Below are 17,346 nucleotides of genomic sequence, written 5' to 3'. Positions count from 1 at the left end.
TAATAATAGAGAAATAGGAACCTACTTGCATACAATGTGGCAATGCCCAGATGTGGAGTTTTTCTGGTCTCAAGTGGCATCGCTGATGGGAGGTATAATTGGAATCAACGTACCTTGTACTCCGACTATTTTACTTTTAAATGATGATTTTTCATTATCTCTTAATTTTTCTCAGACAAGATTGTTGCTTCTAGGTATGACAGCTGCAAAGAAAATGTTAATACAAAGGTGGAAGCCCCCACATACACTCCATATTACTCATTGGATTGTCCTGTTTTATGACATAATCTCTCTAGAGCTTTCTATTGCCCGGTCAAATGGGGCCATGGCAAATAAAGTTGAGGTTCTGTCCAAGGCAATGGAGAAGGTTAAATCTATCTATATGAATCAGGTTGGCCAATAATGTTTGGTTCGCTATGCTGAATGTAATTTTTTTTGTTGTTGTTGTTGTGGAGAGTTATGTGTGTATGTATGTATAAATGTATTTGTATGTATATGGGTATGTGTAGGCATGTGTATGTACATGTATACAGTATGTGTGCACGTACAGTATATGTGTGTATATATTTATTAGTAGTAGTCTTATTATTAGTATTATAATTATCATTGTTATTTGATTAGATTATTATTTATTTTTATTTTTTTTCATGTTTTATTATTTATTTATTTATTTTTTTCATTTTTATTTATTTATTTTTTCATTTTATTATTATTTTTATCCTATGCTATATGCCTAGGTATTACGTAGGCATGAGTTATCCGAAGCCAGCCAGGGGAGGGGAAGGGAGTAAGCTAGGGTGGGGAGGGGAGGGTGGGATAAAATGTTAGGTTTCTTTATCTATTTTTTTTCTCTCTCTTGAATTACAATGTCCGCAACATATTATGTTAGGAGATGTATGGACACATATGAATGTGATACATGCGGGCATGTGTATATGATTTATTATTGTCACACCATAAAGAAACAAAATAAAAATTTGATCACAAAAAAGAAGAAGGGAACACCACACCATGATAAGCTGTTCAGAATCAAGCCTCTTATTGATGACATTGGCAATGCCTGCCAGGCTCATTACCACCCAAGGAGGGAATTGGCAGTTGATGAGAGAATGGTGGCAACTAAGGCATGACCCAATATATGAAGGACAAACCAACGAAATGGGGGATCAAGCTTTTCATGTTGGCTGAGTCAAGCAATGGCTACACCATCAATTTCAATGATCTTACACACCCAGTGTACATGGACTGTCGTATGATGCTGTCATGGACCTCATTCAGCCATTATATCTCGGGACTGGATACCATATTTATATGGACAATTTCTACACCAGTCCCAAACTGTTCCTTGAGTTGGCCAGCATGAAGTTTGAAACCTGCGGTACCTACAGGGACAATAGGAAAGGGTGTTCCTCTGGGAGAGCAAATGCCCTCACCAGAAAATCCAAAAGAGGCACCCTGAGATGGATCAGAGAGGACCCCCTGGTGGATGGACACGCGGGAGGTGTCACTGTGCTCCACAATACATCCAGCGTTTTCTGGTGAGGCGGTCCAGAGGAGAGTGAAGGGTGGAGATGGACACTGGGCAGTGAAAGACATTCCCTGCCCTACCTCCATCATTGCCTACAATGAGAACATGGGTGGGGTTGACCTATCAGACCAACTCATCCAGTATTACTCCACCCACCGCAAAACTGCCTGCTGGTATCGTACCCTGTTCCTGCACTTTGTGGACATTGCAACAACAAATGCCTACATCCTGCACTGTGAGATCAGCAACACTTAACAGGTACAGCACATGACGCACAAGAACTTCTTGGTTGAACTGGTGTCCCAGCTGTGTGGAGTGGACAAGACAGGAGTTCCCATCAACAGGAGCACTGACCATGTTCCTGTTGCCATTGCCATGGCTACAGATGCCAGAGAGAAAGCCACACAAGGCCGCAGGATCTGCCAACGCTGCCACCACGTGGACAAAAAGAGGAACCTTACACCATGGAAATACAAGTCCTGTGATGTAGCCCTCCGTGTCATCGTGGACAGAAACTGTTTTGAGGAGTGGCACAGATAAAAAAAAAAAAACGCCTGTGGCCACACCTGCTTTTTGTTGTAAATAGTTGTATATAGTTTGATTTTTATCTCAATTTTACCTTTATATGTTACTTTTGCACTATTTAGGAACCCCTCACACCCTGGGAATGCAAGGCCTGCTATGTAGCTCTCTGTCTAATTGTGTACACAAACTGTTTTGAAGAGTGGCATAGCTAAAAAGAAAAAAACGCTTATGGTCACACCTGCTTTTTGTTGTAAATAATTGTATAGTTTGATATATAGCTTGATTTTATCTCAATTTTACCTTTATATGTTCAAATTTGCAACCTGTGTTTACATTTGCAACCTTTAAAATGCTTCATTGAGCATGTTTGTGTTTTTGATAGTAAAAAAAACATAATTTTCCAAATCCAATTTTATGTGTTTTGTGTGTTTTTGGGTCCAATATGTTGATACAGTATGTCAAAGTGAAAAAATAATTGTCAGGTCATATAGGTGAAAGATACCAAACATTGGCATGGTAAACATTTTTCAATGTGGTATATAAAGGCAAAATCAAAAGTATTCAAAAACGGCCAAAATAGCCCAAGAGGTTAAGTATGGTTTAAATTTTCTCCTCGCTGCTGGTTGACTTGCCGCACGCCTTTTCCGGCTTCCGGAAAACACAACTGTTGCAGCAAGCAGTGTGGCTAGTCAGTCGCTGTGAATGTTGGCTCTCGGTAGCCTATTTAAAAATGGAGCAGCAACAAATTCAGCCAGTCCCGTCGTCATTGAAGGCAAGCGTTTGGGCGCATTTTGGATTTTACAATCTCCCGGGGAAGAAGGAGCTTGACATGACTCATTCAATATGCAAGATTTGCAAAACGAAAGTTAAGAATTTCGGGAACACTACAAATGTCAGAGCTCACATCATACGCCATCACCCAGAGCTGAAAGAAGTGGAACAACGACCTCCTGCAACATTAACAAACATCCAACACACACTGCACCACTTTACCAAACTCAAATCAAATCGTGACCCCAAGAATCGAAATCGAATCGAATCGCGAGATTCCGAAAGATTCCCACCCCTAGTTAAGTACTTTTAATTCTTAGACAGGTGGGGCTCTTTGGCTAGCTGGCCAGTAACACTAAGGTTAGCTAACCTATCTAGCTAGCCTAGCATGGACCAAAGGAAGTTACATGTACACTACATGTTTTACATATATGTATTAGCAAAAGTATTCTTGACTTAAAAATCAAATACAAAGATTTAACTTATGTCATTACTAATGATGTACTAATTTGTTAGAAATTATTAAAATATAATTGATAAATCATTGAAAATAATGAATTGATGATTAACTCCACATGAACTCATCATTAATTCATCAGTAATTCATTGTTTATTAAGGGCTTATAAACATTCATTATTTTAAAGCGTTACCGATTAAATATGAAATATTTTAATTACAAGAATTGAAGGCACAGGGATACACAGTCACAACCCATGAATGAAAAATACCAATTACCAAATAATTTGTTGTCGAATTATATTTTAGTGTAGATTAAAGAGATAAAATAGTATAGTTTAGATATAGATAGATAGATAGATATAGTTTAGACAGTAACAGAATTTACACAGTAACAGAATTTTACACCGACTGAGTAGAATATTTACAGATATTGTTGGATTTGGTTGCACCTTAATAAAGTTAAAATAATCAATGAATGAATGAATGAAAGAAAAATAGAAAATGTAATGCAAATAATTGTGATGTAAATAATTTCAAGCCTATATTTAGAATGTGGTAATCTATTTTTTTATTATATATTTATTTATGTATGGAATTGTTTGTGTTTTTAATGTAATTTTATGTGAGTCTTTCATGGGTGTATGTTTTTATGTTGTTTGTGAGCTCCTAACCTAAGACAATTTTCTATCATTATGTGATAGACAATAAAGTTTTTTGAATCTTGAATCTTGAATCTTGAATTTGATAGTTCATTTATACTTATTATTGTGCAATATAAAGATTTAAAAACGTACTTAAGAATATTTACTTGCTTATTAAACTTTTTATTGTAGCCTGCATCAGCCTACTTCTTCTTCATGGTAGCCTATACATTTCTATGTGCAGCTTTTCATTTGCATCCAAAATAAGTTGCTGTGAGGTACGCCCGGACTCTGGCAGCTTCAGTTGGTAGGTGGTTCTCATTGGCCAAGGGATTGTCTATGTCACTCTCATCATCTGCATTTCCTTCCATCACCATTGGTACTTTCCACATAATTGCCAGGTTGTGAAGAGCAACACAGGCACCAGCCACAACTGCAGCTCTGTCAGGCTCCATTAATATTCCTGTCAGTGACCAAAGAAATTAAGAAATGAATAGATTACCACAGCCCTACAGGCCGCTATTAATAATATACAATATTATAGTACTATATATGAATAACACTAATGCTATATTATATTATAATAATATAAATAGAGCCTATTATATAAACTATATAATATAAGTATAACAGTCTACTATTTGAATGAAATTTAATTTAAGGATTAACACTTTGCAAACCGGCCTATCGGTTCTTCAGGACACCGATGCACTTCTCCACCACGTTTCTGGTTTTGGTGTATGCTGAATTGTAGCTTTGCTCACTGATGCTTGCTGGGCTGAGGTATGGGGTCATAAGCCATTTTCTCAGGGGACAACCTGAGTCTCCTAGCAACCTCCCAGGGTATCTGTCTGCCTCAACGTCTCTCCAAAGACTGCTTGGACCCAGGCCACCTTATCACACAATTTGTAATGGCGAAGTCAGCATCACACACAATCTGAGCACTGATTAAGTGGTAATTTTTTCTATTCACAAGGTCATTCTCATTATCTCTGCGTGTCTTAATTCTGAAGTGTGTGCCATCTACACATCCAAGTATGTCAGGGAATCCGGCAATCTTTTTCAAGTTTTGAAATGACCCTATAGCAGTGTCGTCTGACAACAGAAACAGAAAGATATGTCAGTGACAACACCTGTATTGTGTTATACATTATGTTGAAACACAAACAGAAAAACAGACAGAAAGTTGGCTTTTTAACATTGCTAGCAATGGTGAGAACCGATCTATACCCTGCGGAAGTACAGCAGCCATGTTTGTGAAAAGAGCCTATGGGCCCCGGGGCTCTCACCGCTCACCCACCATGTAAACCACTTAACCTGTTATGTGTACCAATAAATCTGCCTCTGGGCAGCCTATTACACTCACACCTTGCCTCTGCCTCTCATTCCCACAACAATAGGCTTGTTTTTCTATATCAATGGTAATATCAATCCTACAGGCCACTGCTAGAGCTTGATAAAAGTTTACTAAATGCGCCTTTGACAGTGGTAATAATAATAACCCTGACGAAGGCTATTGCAGCTGAAATGCTTTGGTTTTTAATATTAAAGCTTTGTCAATTGTTCTACAGGAGTAGCTGATTTTTTGCATTCCTTTGGATTTGGAACTGGACAAATATCGCCAATCATCACCAATATCATCAATCATTCAAGCCAATGCAGCTTTGTGTCTGCCAGTCAACAAGAAAATCGTCAAGACTGACACCTAGTTTTTGTGACGAGTGACAGCCACAACACAGGCTTTAAAGAGAAACCCTGATTTAATTTGTATATTAGAATAATTTTACAGATACTTGCAGATACAGATACATCAATTTGATCAGAAATAAAGTTGGGTATGGTTTGAAATGTTTCTGTTTCAATTCTGGTCCCAGTTCCGTATTTCGGTTCCAGTACCAAAGATAGCCTAAGTAGCTTGTGTTAACAGTTGACTAATTGCATTATTGTGGCTTCATGTTACTCCATCAATACCTGCCCTTACTGTCTCCACTTTGCAAACGCAGGGCAGATGTGGAGGATCATGTAGGTGTCTGCTGTGGAGAGGGAAGCTCAGGCTGTGTTTTTGCACTCAAAGTGCTAGCTGGGTTCCATACTTTAATGCAGTCAAAGACTGTACATTGATTCAAGTTGATTCCGTGCATTTGTAAATGTTTTGAAAATTCAACATACAACCTTGCTTACAAGACACACTTTTGCTACACGTGATACATTTTGCTATATCGTCATCTGCTTTCTGATAATATAACCAAACCTTAGACCATTTGTTCATCTTCTCAGATCCTCAGTACAGTAGCTAGTGTGTTTTGGTCAGTATCTCTAATGTACCAAATTTCAGTACTCATCCCTAATAAGAAACATATTTGGGCATACGCTTGATAACTGTTTGACACATTCCTGTGTATATGGAATATAATTTTTTGATGTGTCTATGTGAAGAGGTACATGGGTCTAATTTTTTTCCCCTGCCTTTAAAGTCTGCCCTCCGCAAAAGAATGCCTCAACGTGTGATATTATTATCAGATATGGATCAAATGATCGTTATAAATACTGTTTTGTGAGTTTGTTTTGACCTGCCTGGAATACCAGATGAACGGAATTTACTGCATCAGGACAAGTGTCAATCACAGAAAAGCACAGTATACTAAATTGTCTTTCAAATACTTTGTTCTCATTGTCTAAACTTTCTGTCACATAGTGTATTTTCTTGTGCAATAAACTCCATTAATCTGGCATATAGGTCAGATTACTATTTGGCCCACATTTTTAATGGCTCTCCTCCACTTGGTTACCACTAATGACATCTAAAGCAGTCATGAGTTAGGTGCACAAGTGTTTCTCCTCTATCCTATTGATAGCAATCCTGGTCGGTGGGCACTTTTGGTTTTGATTTCACATCCATGAAATCACATCCTGTTGTCATTTGGATATTTAATACTGATCATAGCTCTGGCCCTAAACTTTCTACTCTGATTACAGGAGATACATTTCACACTCACCATTCTCACACTAACACTCAATATTATTTTGTTCTGTCGCTGTGCAGGCCCACCACTGCTGAATGAATATTGGATAAATAGTGTAAACTGAACTTCTAACTTCTTGTGTTTCAGGGGTTTTCGGCGGACACCATGCGCTTTGTGGCCTTCTTTGTCTACTTTTCCCTCCAGCTCACCCAACTCATTCTCAGCTGCTTCTCTGACCGCAGGCCGATCACTGCCAAACGCACCTACGTCCAGGTAGGACACACCTAGACCTACATTTTTTGAAACCATTCAGCCAAGACTCTTGATGATGGAGCTGTTCTGTTGGCTATCAGTGCAAGTTTTACTTTGTGACTGAACCCAGGAAAATTTTATGCTGATATGGACTCATTTTCTGATTCCTAAGTATCAGCACTACAAAGAAATTAAGCTAATTTGGATGTAAACGCTGAGACAAACATTTTACAAAGTCCTCAAGATCAATATTCAAATAAAATAAAGGAGCAGTTATAGATTTTCTGCTTTTAGCTCTGGGAGCAATTTGATTGTGCAAATTTGGGGTGGAATTGGTCTTAAATTTTATTTGTATCTGCCTTAAAAAATTATAAAGTTATAAAGTCTTACATTTACAATCTTTCAAAACTCTGTGGTCACCCTGGATTAAACTGTCTATGATAATCAGAATATTACGTGGGAATTGTGAGTTACTGTGAACGGGCACTGTGTGTTTTCTTTCATCAGAACGCCTGTCCAGAAGAGGACGCCTCTTTTCTCTCCAAGTTTTTCTTCTGGTGGTTCAGTGGGTATGACTGTCTTCTACTGTCACAAGTGAAATAAGACTCGGGCCCATTAAATTCATTAAATGAAAAATGACCAAAACAGAATGCCATGATATTCATTAACTGTGCACAATGAGTGGAATAGCATTATAGAGGGAGAATCATAGAGGGTAAAGCTAGGTGCCTCTTGAGCAGCTATGCATATGGAGGGAGTGTTTACCCCAAAAAGAAGTGTTCCCCGACATTGTGACTTGCAACACATGTTCTTTTCTACTATGCAATGTCTCCTGTGGAGAAAAGGTGAGGTTAAGTACAGCAGCCACTGTGTGTATACAAAATTCAATTTGTCAGCTATTGTGTGGAAACGGTCTTAAAAGAAAAGGTAAGGTCTTTAAAGGAAATGTAGCCTACTTTGTGGACATTTTGGAGAAATAATAATTGCACTTAAATATAAACACAGATTAGGCCCAATAAATGAACAGTGCAGTGATGCAAGTCCATATAATATGCTAATTAATAAAAGGCCATCATATAATTGGATGTATGGCACAGCTTTTAGGCCTATTTGATGTGTGCTGCATTTCTGTTTAGGCCAATAGAATTTTCAATTTGTCAAGATTAATGGTAAGTGCTTGTCGTAAAGGGAATATGGCTGGCCTCCTAAGAGCACCAATCCGCAAAAAACGTACTAGAAACCTGGCCACCAAATGGGCAGGTGCAAGAGAAGGGTCATTTAAATATTTTCCCCTGCACCACTCCAACCCGAAGCTACGCGGCTGCATGGCATAATATATAGAATATGAGGATCTTATCTCATGTAATTTTTGTCTTGGGTGAAGGATGTGGACGCATGACTTTCTTGTCCCAACACAAAAAATTAGCAAATTGCCCTCACAATGCAATATTAGTGAATCTGGACCTCAGTAGAGCCTACAGAAATTATATAATTAATGTTAAAAAAACACAGAAATTTCCTTTCTTTCCTTCTTTTTGTCTGTCAGGTTGGTGATGCGGGGTTACCGCTGCCCCCTGCAGTTGGAGGACCTGTGGTCTCTGAGGGAGGAGGACTCCTCACACCAGATTATCTCAGATCTGGAGAAAGACTGGGCTCAGCAGTGTGCCAAGCTACAACAGTAAGACTACTACAGTATACATATGATAAACTCCTCCCTGTTGTTCCATGTGCACATACACCGTTAGCACAGAGAATTTCACACTCCAACTCCAACTCCAACTCAAATAATATCCTAAAATAATAAAAGCAATAAAATAGGCTATAAGCAATTGTGTGTGGGTTATGTAAACATGCTGCTGACAATTTCAACATGTTGGATCACTAAAATTTATGTTAAGAAGACCATACTATTGTAATGAATAAATATGAGCAAAACGAAGATATTACAGCGAAAAGTAGCAGTTGCTTCTTCCAAGACTGGAGAGGATTGCTGGAGGACAATTGCAGATAGTGTAAATGTATAATAGACTTATCACTGTCCCGTCATTAAGACACAGTGGGCATACTTTTCATTGATAGGCTACAATATTGTGTCTTCATACTGAGGCTTTGAAAAGATTTTCTATTCACAAAGTCGGCCTCATGTTCGGGAATATGGATGCAATCTATTGGACCAATCACCCTTTGGAATCCTATGAAAGAATTTCAGTGCACTTAATAAGGAACAGTAAATTTTATTCATTATTGATAACTGTTTTATAACCAGAGTAGGCAAATTGCCTGGAAACATTTATTATATCTCTGATATAACAAATCATCAGTGAAAGAAAAAAGGTTGCCTCCTTCTTAATACCTGTACACCCAAGTCCATGGGATCCTCTAGGAGTCGTGATGCCATTTTTCCAGAGAGCTGTTTGGTGAGGAGGCAAGCTTTTTATACGTTTGGATCCAATAGCCTGAACATAACTGCTCCAGAGCAGGTTAGGTGTTAAAGGGTTAAAAGTGAGCCACCATCATGAGACTGAAAAGCCAGGGTTAAGCCCAAAGTTAGCTTGTTAATTTTGCATTGTCATTTTGCATCGTGAGACAGGCCCCAGATCTTAGAACATCATGGATTTGCTCTGATCCGTGTCTATAGCTCCTACTGTTGAGCAACTTCACCCTACAATACGGCCCATTTCTCTCTATCTAGTGCCTTGAAACTTTAACTTCAGATAGTAGTGAAAGCAGTGTATGTTTCTTTCTCTTATGCTACCAGGAAGGAGGGTGGTGTTATGAGGGTGTCTTGCTCCAGTGGGCCGGCCAGGCTGACAGAGCAGACCCAGCTGCTGAGGAAGCTGAGGAGGGAGCAGAGCTCCGGCTTCTGCCTCCTCCGCACCCTTGGGCGAAGCTTCGGACTTTACTTCCTCTGTGGCACCCTCTGCTTGCTCGTCCATGATGCCTTTATGTTTGCCATACCGCAGGTGCTCAGGTCAGTGGTGTGTGCTCATTATATCTGAAATCAAATAGAATATCTAGTGCTTTTTAGCACTTTTGGTATAAGAAAAAGCATGTGAAGAATAAAATTGTCGAGGCATAATTCCTAAATTCTTCATGCTAGAGCAATCAAACTTGGTAAAGAGGTTTCAAATCTCTCCCACTACTCAGGTATGATGCTGCTATAACAAGCAACTTTACATATTGGCCAATAAATCCTGTACTGTAAGGCGTCCTTCACTCAACATGAATCGCACATACTGGTTTCCATTCTGCCTTGACAGTTTCGTCATTTTGAATTTTATGCTCCAAAGTGCCACCATTCGGCCAATACATTTTTTTTATTACTCCTGCAAAGTTGTCTCAATCTCCATCAAATTCTACACACTGAATATTGCAACTGCCTACATCATGGTATTCCAGAGATTTTTGATTAAGCCTAACCATTTGTACACACACACAAATGAAGTTGACAGAGAAGATGCATAAACCTAAACATTTGTTACAGCAATCAAATATCACATACATTTACGAAAGGGTTCCAAAGTCTGTCAGACCACATTTGGTCATGCTCGCTCTCTCTCTCTCTCTCTCTCTCTCTCTCTCTCTCTCTCTCTCTCTCTCTCTCTCTCTCACACACACACACAGACACACATACACACATGTAATCTATTCTCTACTTTTTTTTGTTTGAATTTTTATTCACATCGTGATTATATAGTGTTTTTTGTTTAATTGTTTTCCTTTCTTTATATTATTTTATTCATTTATTGTGTCTGGTGTATTTCATTGTCTCCTATTTTTGTATTTTTTTGCTTTCATTTTGTCATGGCAAAAAATTTTTTTTGTCATGCAGAGATTAGCCGCTGCAGTTGCAAAGCTTACACACATTAGCAAGACTGTAACAAGAGAGGCAAGCGAGCATCACTCAATACGAGGTGAAAGCATGGTTGTTATGAGTTGAGTGTTGATGATTGAATGACTGACTGACTGATTGATGCGTTCATACCTCACATTTGATGGTTGCTGGTCACACATCTTATGTTGTCAGGAGCAGTTTGTAGAACCACAGGTGCCCTCACGTTCTTGGATTGAATCCCACCAAGTTTTCTCTACTCTATTTCCCTCCCTACTTTACTGTCTGAATGAAGAATGAAAATAGTCAAGGTCAGTAGAGCATCTACTGTCCTTTATAACATACCATGCGCTGTCTTCCCTGTCCCAGCCTGCTGCTGGGCTTCATGCGGGACAAGGACGCCGACTTGTGGAAGGGTTACCTGTATGCCTTCCTCCTGTTCCTGCTGTCCTGCCTCCAGTCGCTTTTCAACCACCAGTACATGTACTGCTGCTTCACTGTGGGCATGAGGGTCAAAACCGCAGTCATGGGCCTGGTCTACAGGAAGGTAGGAACTCCCTGAGGGCCTTGGGAGGGATAAAGCAAAAGAATGAAAGAAAAACTGTGTAGAAGTAAGGATATGAGCACTGGAAAGAAAGAAAGAAAGAAAGAAAGAAAGAAAGAAAGAAAGAAAGAAAGAAAAAGCAAGGGCAGGAGGAATGGAAAATGAGGTTAGCATATCATCCATTCTTACACCCATCCTTCCCATAAAAAGTGTCCAACATCAATACCCAAACTATTATTGTTTGCTGTAAGTGTCTTGGCAAATAATTTAATAAAATCAAATCACCAAGAATAGCTCAATACTACAAGTTAACAACTAATGTTACAGCTAACATACACTAATTAGCAAGGCCTACTATGCTAACGTTACACACCCAACAAAGAATTAAGTCCACTCACAACAAAGAAGTCCAACAAACAATATCCAAGCCTAAATCCAACAAATGGTACAAAAAATGGTACAACTTATGTTATCAGGAAAACCAGGGAATTTGAAATGAATCTTCTAGCTAGCCAAATACTTCCACAAGTAATGTGAATTGTAGAGAAATGTGAAATGAAACTGCAGTGAAAACTAGCTAGCTGCTAGCAGGAGCAGTGACTTACAGGCCAGGCTGGTCTATAAGGTTATTACCACAGGCAGTGGTAACATGGTAATAAAGTGGTAACGACCTAATGAAAATACAGTCTCTTAGACACAGCAGTGCACATAAACCAATGCAGTGTTTGTGCCCGTCCAGTGTCTTGGGATCAGCAGTGCGGCGCGGCGCCAGTGCACGGTGGGAGAGATCGTCAACCTAGTGTCGGCCGACATCCAGAAACTCATGGACTTTGTGGTTTACTTCAATGCTGTGTGGCTGGCACCCATAGAGATCTCCCTCTGTCTCTACTTCCTCTGGCAGGTAGAAAAGCAAAATAAAAAATAAAAGTGTAAAATGCACGCCCAAAGAGGTGCAGACTTGTGAATTCAGAATTCAGAATTTACCTCATTCCTTACCTTTTCTGACCCCTCAAATTTCCTTCCTACCTTCTATTCTCTCTGTCTCTCTTTCCTCCTGACTGACAGCGTCTCGGTCCATCTGCTTTAGCTGGCATCACCACTGTCATCCTCATCTTCCCTCTCAATGGCGTCATTGCTAAAATGAGGAGCAAACTGCAGGTGAGGGAACACACACACACACACACACACATACACACACATGCACAATTGTTCTGTTTGCTTTGCTGGCAGAAGCAGTGCCAATACTGCTCACCAACTGATCATGTCGTTTGCTTCTCAGTTCAGTTGTTTGGTTTGGTAGGGCGTTTCATGCTGTAGCCCATTCTGTCTCCCAGCTGGTTTATATAGAGATACCATGGCATGAGTGTGTGTTCCTCCGTCATCTGCTTTGATGCTACCAGGTTACACATCTGGAGGACAACCACAGGCAATAAACCTTGTTAAACCAGATATTCTGTTATTATTTATTTTCTTTCCTCAAGTAAGCCATATTTGGCAGAAGCATTCCAGACTTGGGAACTTGCACATAGAGCAGTTGTACTAATCCTCTTATGAATACTGTAAAGCATCTGTCAGAGGTTGATGTGTGGCCATTCTCTATATGCATAATTTCTTGGTCTCATTTTTTAGAAGGTGAAGTTTAAAAGTGCAATAAGTAACAGCACCCCTCAACTTCTCAGTGATGGATGATGGATCCTACAGGCAAGCGACTGGTGTCCCATTTTGTTCTCAAGCCAAAACAGCAAATGACAAAGCAGTATTATTATTCTAGCATTTTGCATTAGCTAGCTTACTCATCTCTGTTGTGAAAATATTACTTTATTATGTGTGTCAATTACAGGCCACCTCAAACTCTGCCAGAGACCTGTTGATGCTGTTGCAATTTCTTGATCACTGATAGAGGTCGATAATAGTCATAGATTATAATGCCCCTTTAAATAGTGTTGCATTGTTTCATGTTTCATGGTCACTGTTCGGTTTAAGTTGCCTTTCACAGTATCACTAACTGTAATTGTTTCTGTGCCAAAAACTCAAACCTCAGTCATGCCTCACCCTAGGCAGAATCTGGTTAAATACTCAGTGTCGCACACTCTGACCACATGTGCCCAGCACAATATTTTCCCCGAAATCCCCTCATTCCTGAGTCCTGATTCTAACTGTGTCCGCTATTCCTGGAAATGCCCCTGTTCTGCTCCTAGGAGGTCCAGATGAAGTTCATGGATGGACGGATCAAGCTGATGAATGAGATTCTGAATGGCATCAAGATCCTCAAGTTCTACGCCTGGGAGGAGGCCTTCCTGGGCCGGGTAGGAGGCCTGAGAGAGAGGGAACTCAACGCGCTGAAGAAATCCCAGATCCTCTACTCCATATCCCTGGCTTCTTTCAACTCCTCCTCCTTCCTGGTGAGAGATGTTGGCATGCTGACATAAATGCTAAACTACATAGTTATAAATTAGAGTTTTAAGATTGAACTAGTGCTTGATTATTACTATTATTATTTTTTAACCTTCAATTATCCAGGCAAGGGCGGATCAGTGGCTCAGTGGTTAGCACTGTCATCTCACAGGAAGAAGGTCCTGTGTGGAGTTTGAGTGTTCGCATGAACATCTTGGGTTGGAATCTTGGCCCTGGTCCTTTCTGTGTGGGGTTTGCGTGTTTGCGTGGGTTTGCTCCAGATGCTCTGGTTTCCTCCCACAGTGGATTGGTGACCTGTCCAGGGTGTTTTCCTGCCTTCACCCAAAATTAAAATTCTACTGTACTACATACCACAAAAGATTGCAATACATTCCCAATGAAAGAAACACTTTTGGCACTAGTGAGTAGTGGAATAATAAAATAAATGCTTAAACGTTCTGTCCTGTTTCTTTAAACCTGTCCAGTGAAGCCTATAGATTCTTGCATTTTATGTTCCCTGCAGATAGCGTTCACCATGTTTGGAGTCTATGTGCTGATCGATGACAAGAACGTACTGGATGCTCAGAAAGTCTTCGTCTCCATGGCCCTCATCAACATCTTGAAGACTCCGCTGAGTCAGCTTCCTTTTGCCATGAGCACCACCATGCAGGTCAGGAGAAATGACATCATCACTAACGGGCAACTATTATGCTGATGAGGAAATTGACCGTTGTCTTGTTCCATCCAAAGTAATTAGCATGGAGTATTAGCAGAGGTTCTGAAGTTTTTGCTATTCTAACCTTTGTTATTTGATTTCTGATAATATTACATAAAGGCCCCTAGATTGCAAACATGACCCTTAAAAATTTGATTGCCAATGAATTCATCATGAGTAGCAAAATGCCAGAAATGAATGACATTCACCAAAATTACATTCACAAAATATTCCTGATTCAATTTTCATAGCTTTCTTGGTAAACTCCATGAGCTGTATTCATCTTGCTGTGACAGAGATTGTACCCCACGTAATCCCTTGGCTATCCAAACGTTAAGATAGTGACAGATAGCATTTATAAACTGTTGTAAGCTGTTGGCCAGCCTGCAGTAACTGAAGCTGCCAGATGTGTAATGGCTTTGTGGTGGATGGTTTGTCTTGGCACAGGCCATCGTCTCCCTCAAACGTCTGGGCAAGTTCCTCTGCCAGGATGAACTCAAGCCAGACAATGTGGAGCGAGTCCCTTACAGCACTGGTAGGGAGAAAACACACACACACACACACACACACACACACACAAACACACACACACACACACACACAATTCAAATTTAATTGTATTCTGTAAATTGACTGCTGTTCCAAGAAGATGAACCTTTGAAACATTAACATGTCTTTCTGGTGGCTTAAAGCTGAAAATGAGTTTCCTTTCCCCAATTCAAAATGCTTGCAGATGTAGTTCCTCTTGAACCTTACTCTACTGGAAAAAGCTGCAACATACTTGTTCAGTTTTTTTTTTTTTTTTTGGGGGGGGGGGGGGGGGTTGAAATCAGGTACACAGGGTGGCAGTGTTTAAAAAAACATCTTATCGCACCAAAACAAAACATAGAAGAGAGGAATAGGAAGCAGATGTGATGACAATCACCGGTAAAAACCAACATGCACAAACACGCGACTATAGTAACGCAACTGGAGGAATGGGATGGGATGTTGGAGCAGTTGGAGCTTGAAGAGTTGGATGCCGTCATGATCACACCTATGATCAACCAATCAGAGTGCACGACTCCTCGTAGACTCCATTAAAAGTTGAGATTCTTGGGCAGTTACGCAACAGACACTATTTTCATTGAAGTATAAAATGCCCTTTAGATGCAGCATGTATCCACAATATCCTGGGTTCAAATCCAGTGTAGGACCTTTGTTGCGTGTCATCTCCCTGTTTCTCTCCACTATAAACTGCCCATTAAAGCAGAAAAGAACAAAAATAATCTTGAAATTGTCCCACAGAATGAAGTTAGTTCCCATTTCCAGAGAGCAGAAACCCCGCTGACCTTACACCACACACAGAAATCCATGTATGTTTCCTTCGCTAACCTGTTCAACACATTCTACAAAGCAGCACTATGACATGTTTCATGCTTCTTTAATAGTATTGAGAGAGTATACTGTTATTGTTATAGTCCTCACAGACTCCTCTGCAGTGGATTTTTCTCTTCTTTCAAAGAAATGCTACAGAAGAGTGTATGTATACTGCAAGTCATAGTAATAATCTGTGACATTTTCAAATAAATAATATGTGATAAGCTGTGACCTATTTGGCTCTGTGAAACCAAACACAAATGCCGCCTAATTTGCCAGCCCCAGGATTAGAACTCAGGACCCCCACATGAACGTCCACTGCCCTTTAGTTCACCAAGTGAACTAAAACACCAGTGTGTCTGTTTGTGAAACTTATAGGTATTGTATCTCTGTATCCCACAGCTCTATATGCACAGTGGGTTTTTGTTGTTGTTGTTGTTTGGTACTGAGACCGACTTATCAGGGTGCAATTTATAGGGGGAGCTGAGCACCCCTGAATGACCCTTGACCCCCCTAACGAAGCAACAATTGATCTTTAAGGGGGTCTCTAAAATTAAACAAAGGAAACACAGAAAATTATTTTCAGTAATTAGATAAAATAATAAAGATGAAAGAAAGTAACTTATACATATTGTATAAACCCCCGCCCATCCCCACCATCCCTACGGTAGGTTATATCATTTTTCTAAACTCTTGCTGTGGCTGAAATAATAATAATAAGAATAATAACTTATAAAACAGAGTTTACAAAGTGCTTTGACAGACAAAATAAAAGCAGAATACTCAAAATTTGAATTTAAAAAGCAATGAAACAAGGACAGAGGTGGAAAAGAGCAATATTCAAGTAAATAGTGGGATAATCGTAAGATGAAAACCAAAATAAATAGTAAGGATAAAATAAAATAAAAATAAGATAAAATTAAGATAAGATAAAAGACGATAAAAAGACATTAGAAAGAGATGATAAAAATACAATAAAAATACGATAAAAGATAAAAAGACGACCACATAAAAGCAAGTCTATAAAAATGGGTTTAAAGAAGTGATTTAAAAGAAATGTCTGTGTTGAAATGAAATGTCGAGTTGAAGAGATTTGGCAAAAAGAGGGCATAGCCCTGGGAAGTAGGTGTGCTGCTGAGTTATGCATGTCTATGATCACCTTACCCAAAATGCAGCATGTCTTATGGCTGAATTGTGTTCTGGTCTATTGAGGGTACGGGAGGTACCCGGTGGAGAAATTGGTATCTCTTCCTCTTCTATGATGGATTTCTCCCTGTATAATTGTTAAATATTGGAGCAAAGAACTAGAACGAGGCTGTCTTTCTGAGGGGCTGATACCAAAACCTGAGGAACGTAAGGTAC

At 39.6% G+C, this 17,346-nt stretch overlaps 1 protein-coding gene across 1 annotated transcript in view; it reads left to right on the top strand.

Moving 5' to 3' along the window:
- LOC139915732 (multidrug resistance-associated protein 1-like) overlaps positions 1–17,346 on the top strand; it is a 55,547-nt gene that overhangs the window by 21,607 nt on the left and 16,594 nt on the right. The window contains exons 6-15 of the mRNA XM_071904431.1: positions 7,036–7,161; positions 7,648–7,709; positions 8,687–8,818; positions 9,899–10,111; positions 11,342–11,519; positions 12,256–12,417; positions 12,582–12,674; positions 13,715–13,918; positions 14,434–14,580; positions 15,073–15,160. Coding sequence (XP_071760532.1) covers positions 7,036–7,161; positions 7,648–7,709; positions 8,687–8,818; positions 9,899–10,111; positions 11,342–11,519; positions 12,256–12,417; positions 12,582–12,674; positions 13,715–13,918; positions 14,434–14,580; positions 15,073–15,160 — 1,405 coding nt within the window. The remainder of the gene's footprint in view (positions 1–7,035; positions 7,162–7,647; positions 7,710–8,686; positions 8,819–9,898; positions 10,112–11,341; positions 11,520–12,255; positions 12,418–12,581; positions 12,675–13,714; positions 13,919–14,433; positions 14,581–15,072; positions 15,161–17,346) is intronic.

This window comes from Centroberyx gerrardi, chromosome 7 (genome assembly GCF_048128805.1).
Source record: "Centroberyx gerrardi isolate f3 chromosome 7, fCenGer3.hap1.cur.20231027, whole genome shotgun sequence".
Taxonomy (NCBI): Eukaryota; Metazoa; Chordata; class Actinopteri; order Beryciformes; family Berycidae; genus Centroberyx; species Centroberyx gerrardi.
This window is presented reverse-complemented; position numbering and strand designations above follow the sequence as displayed.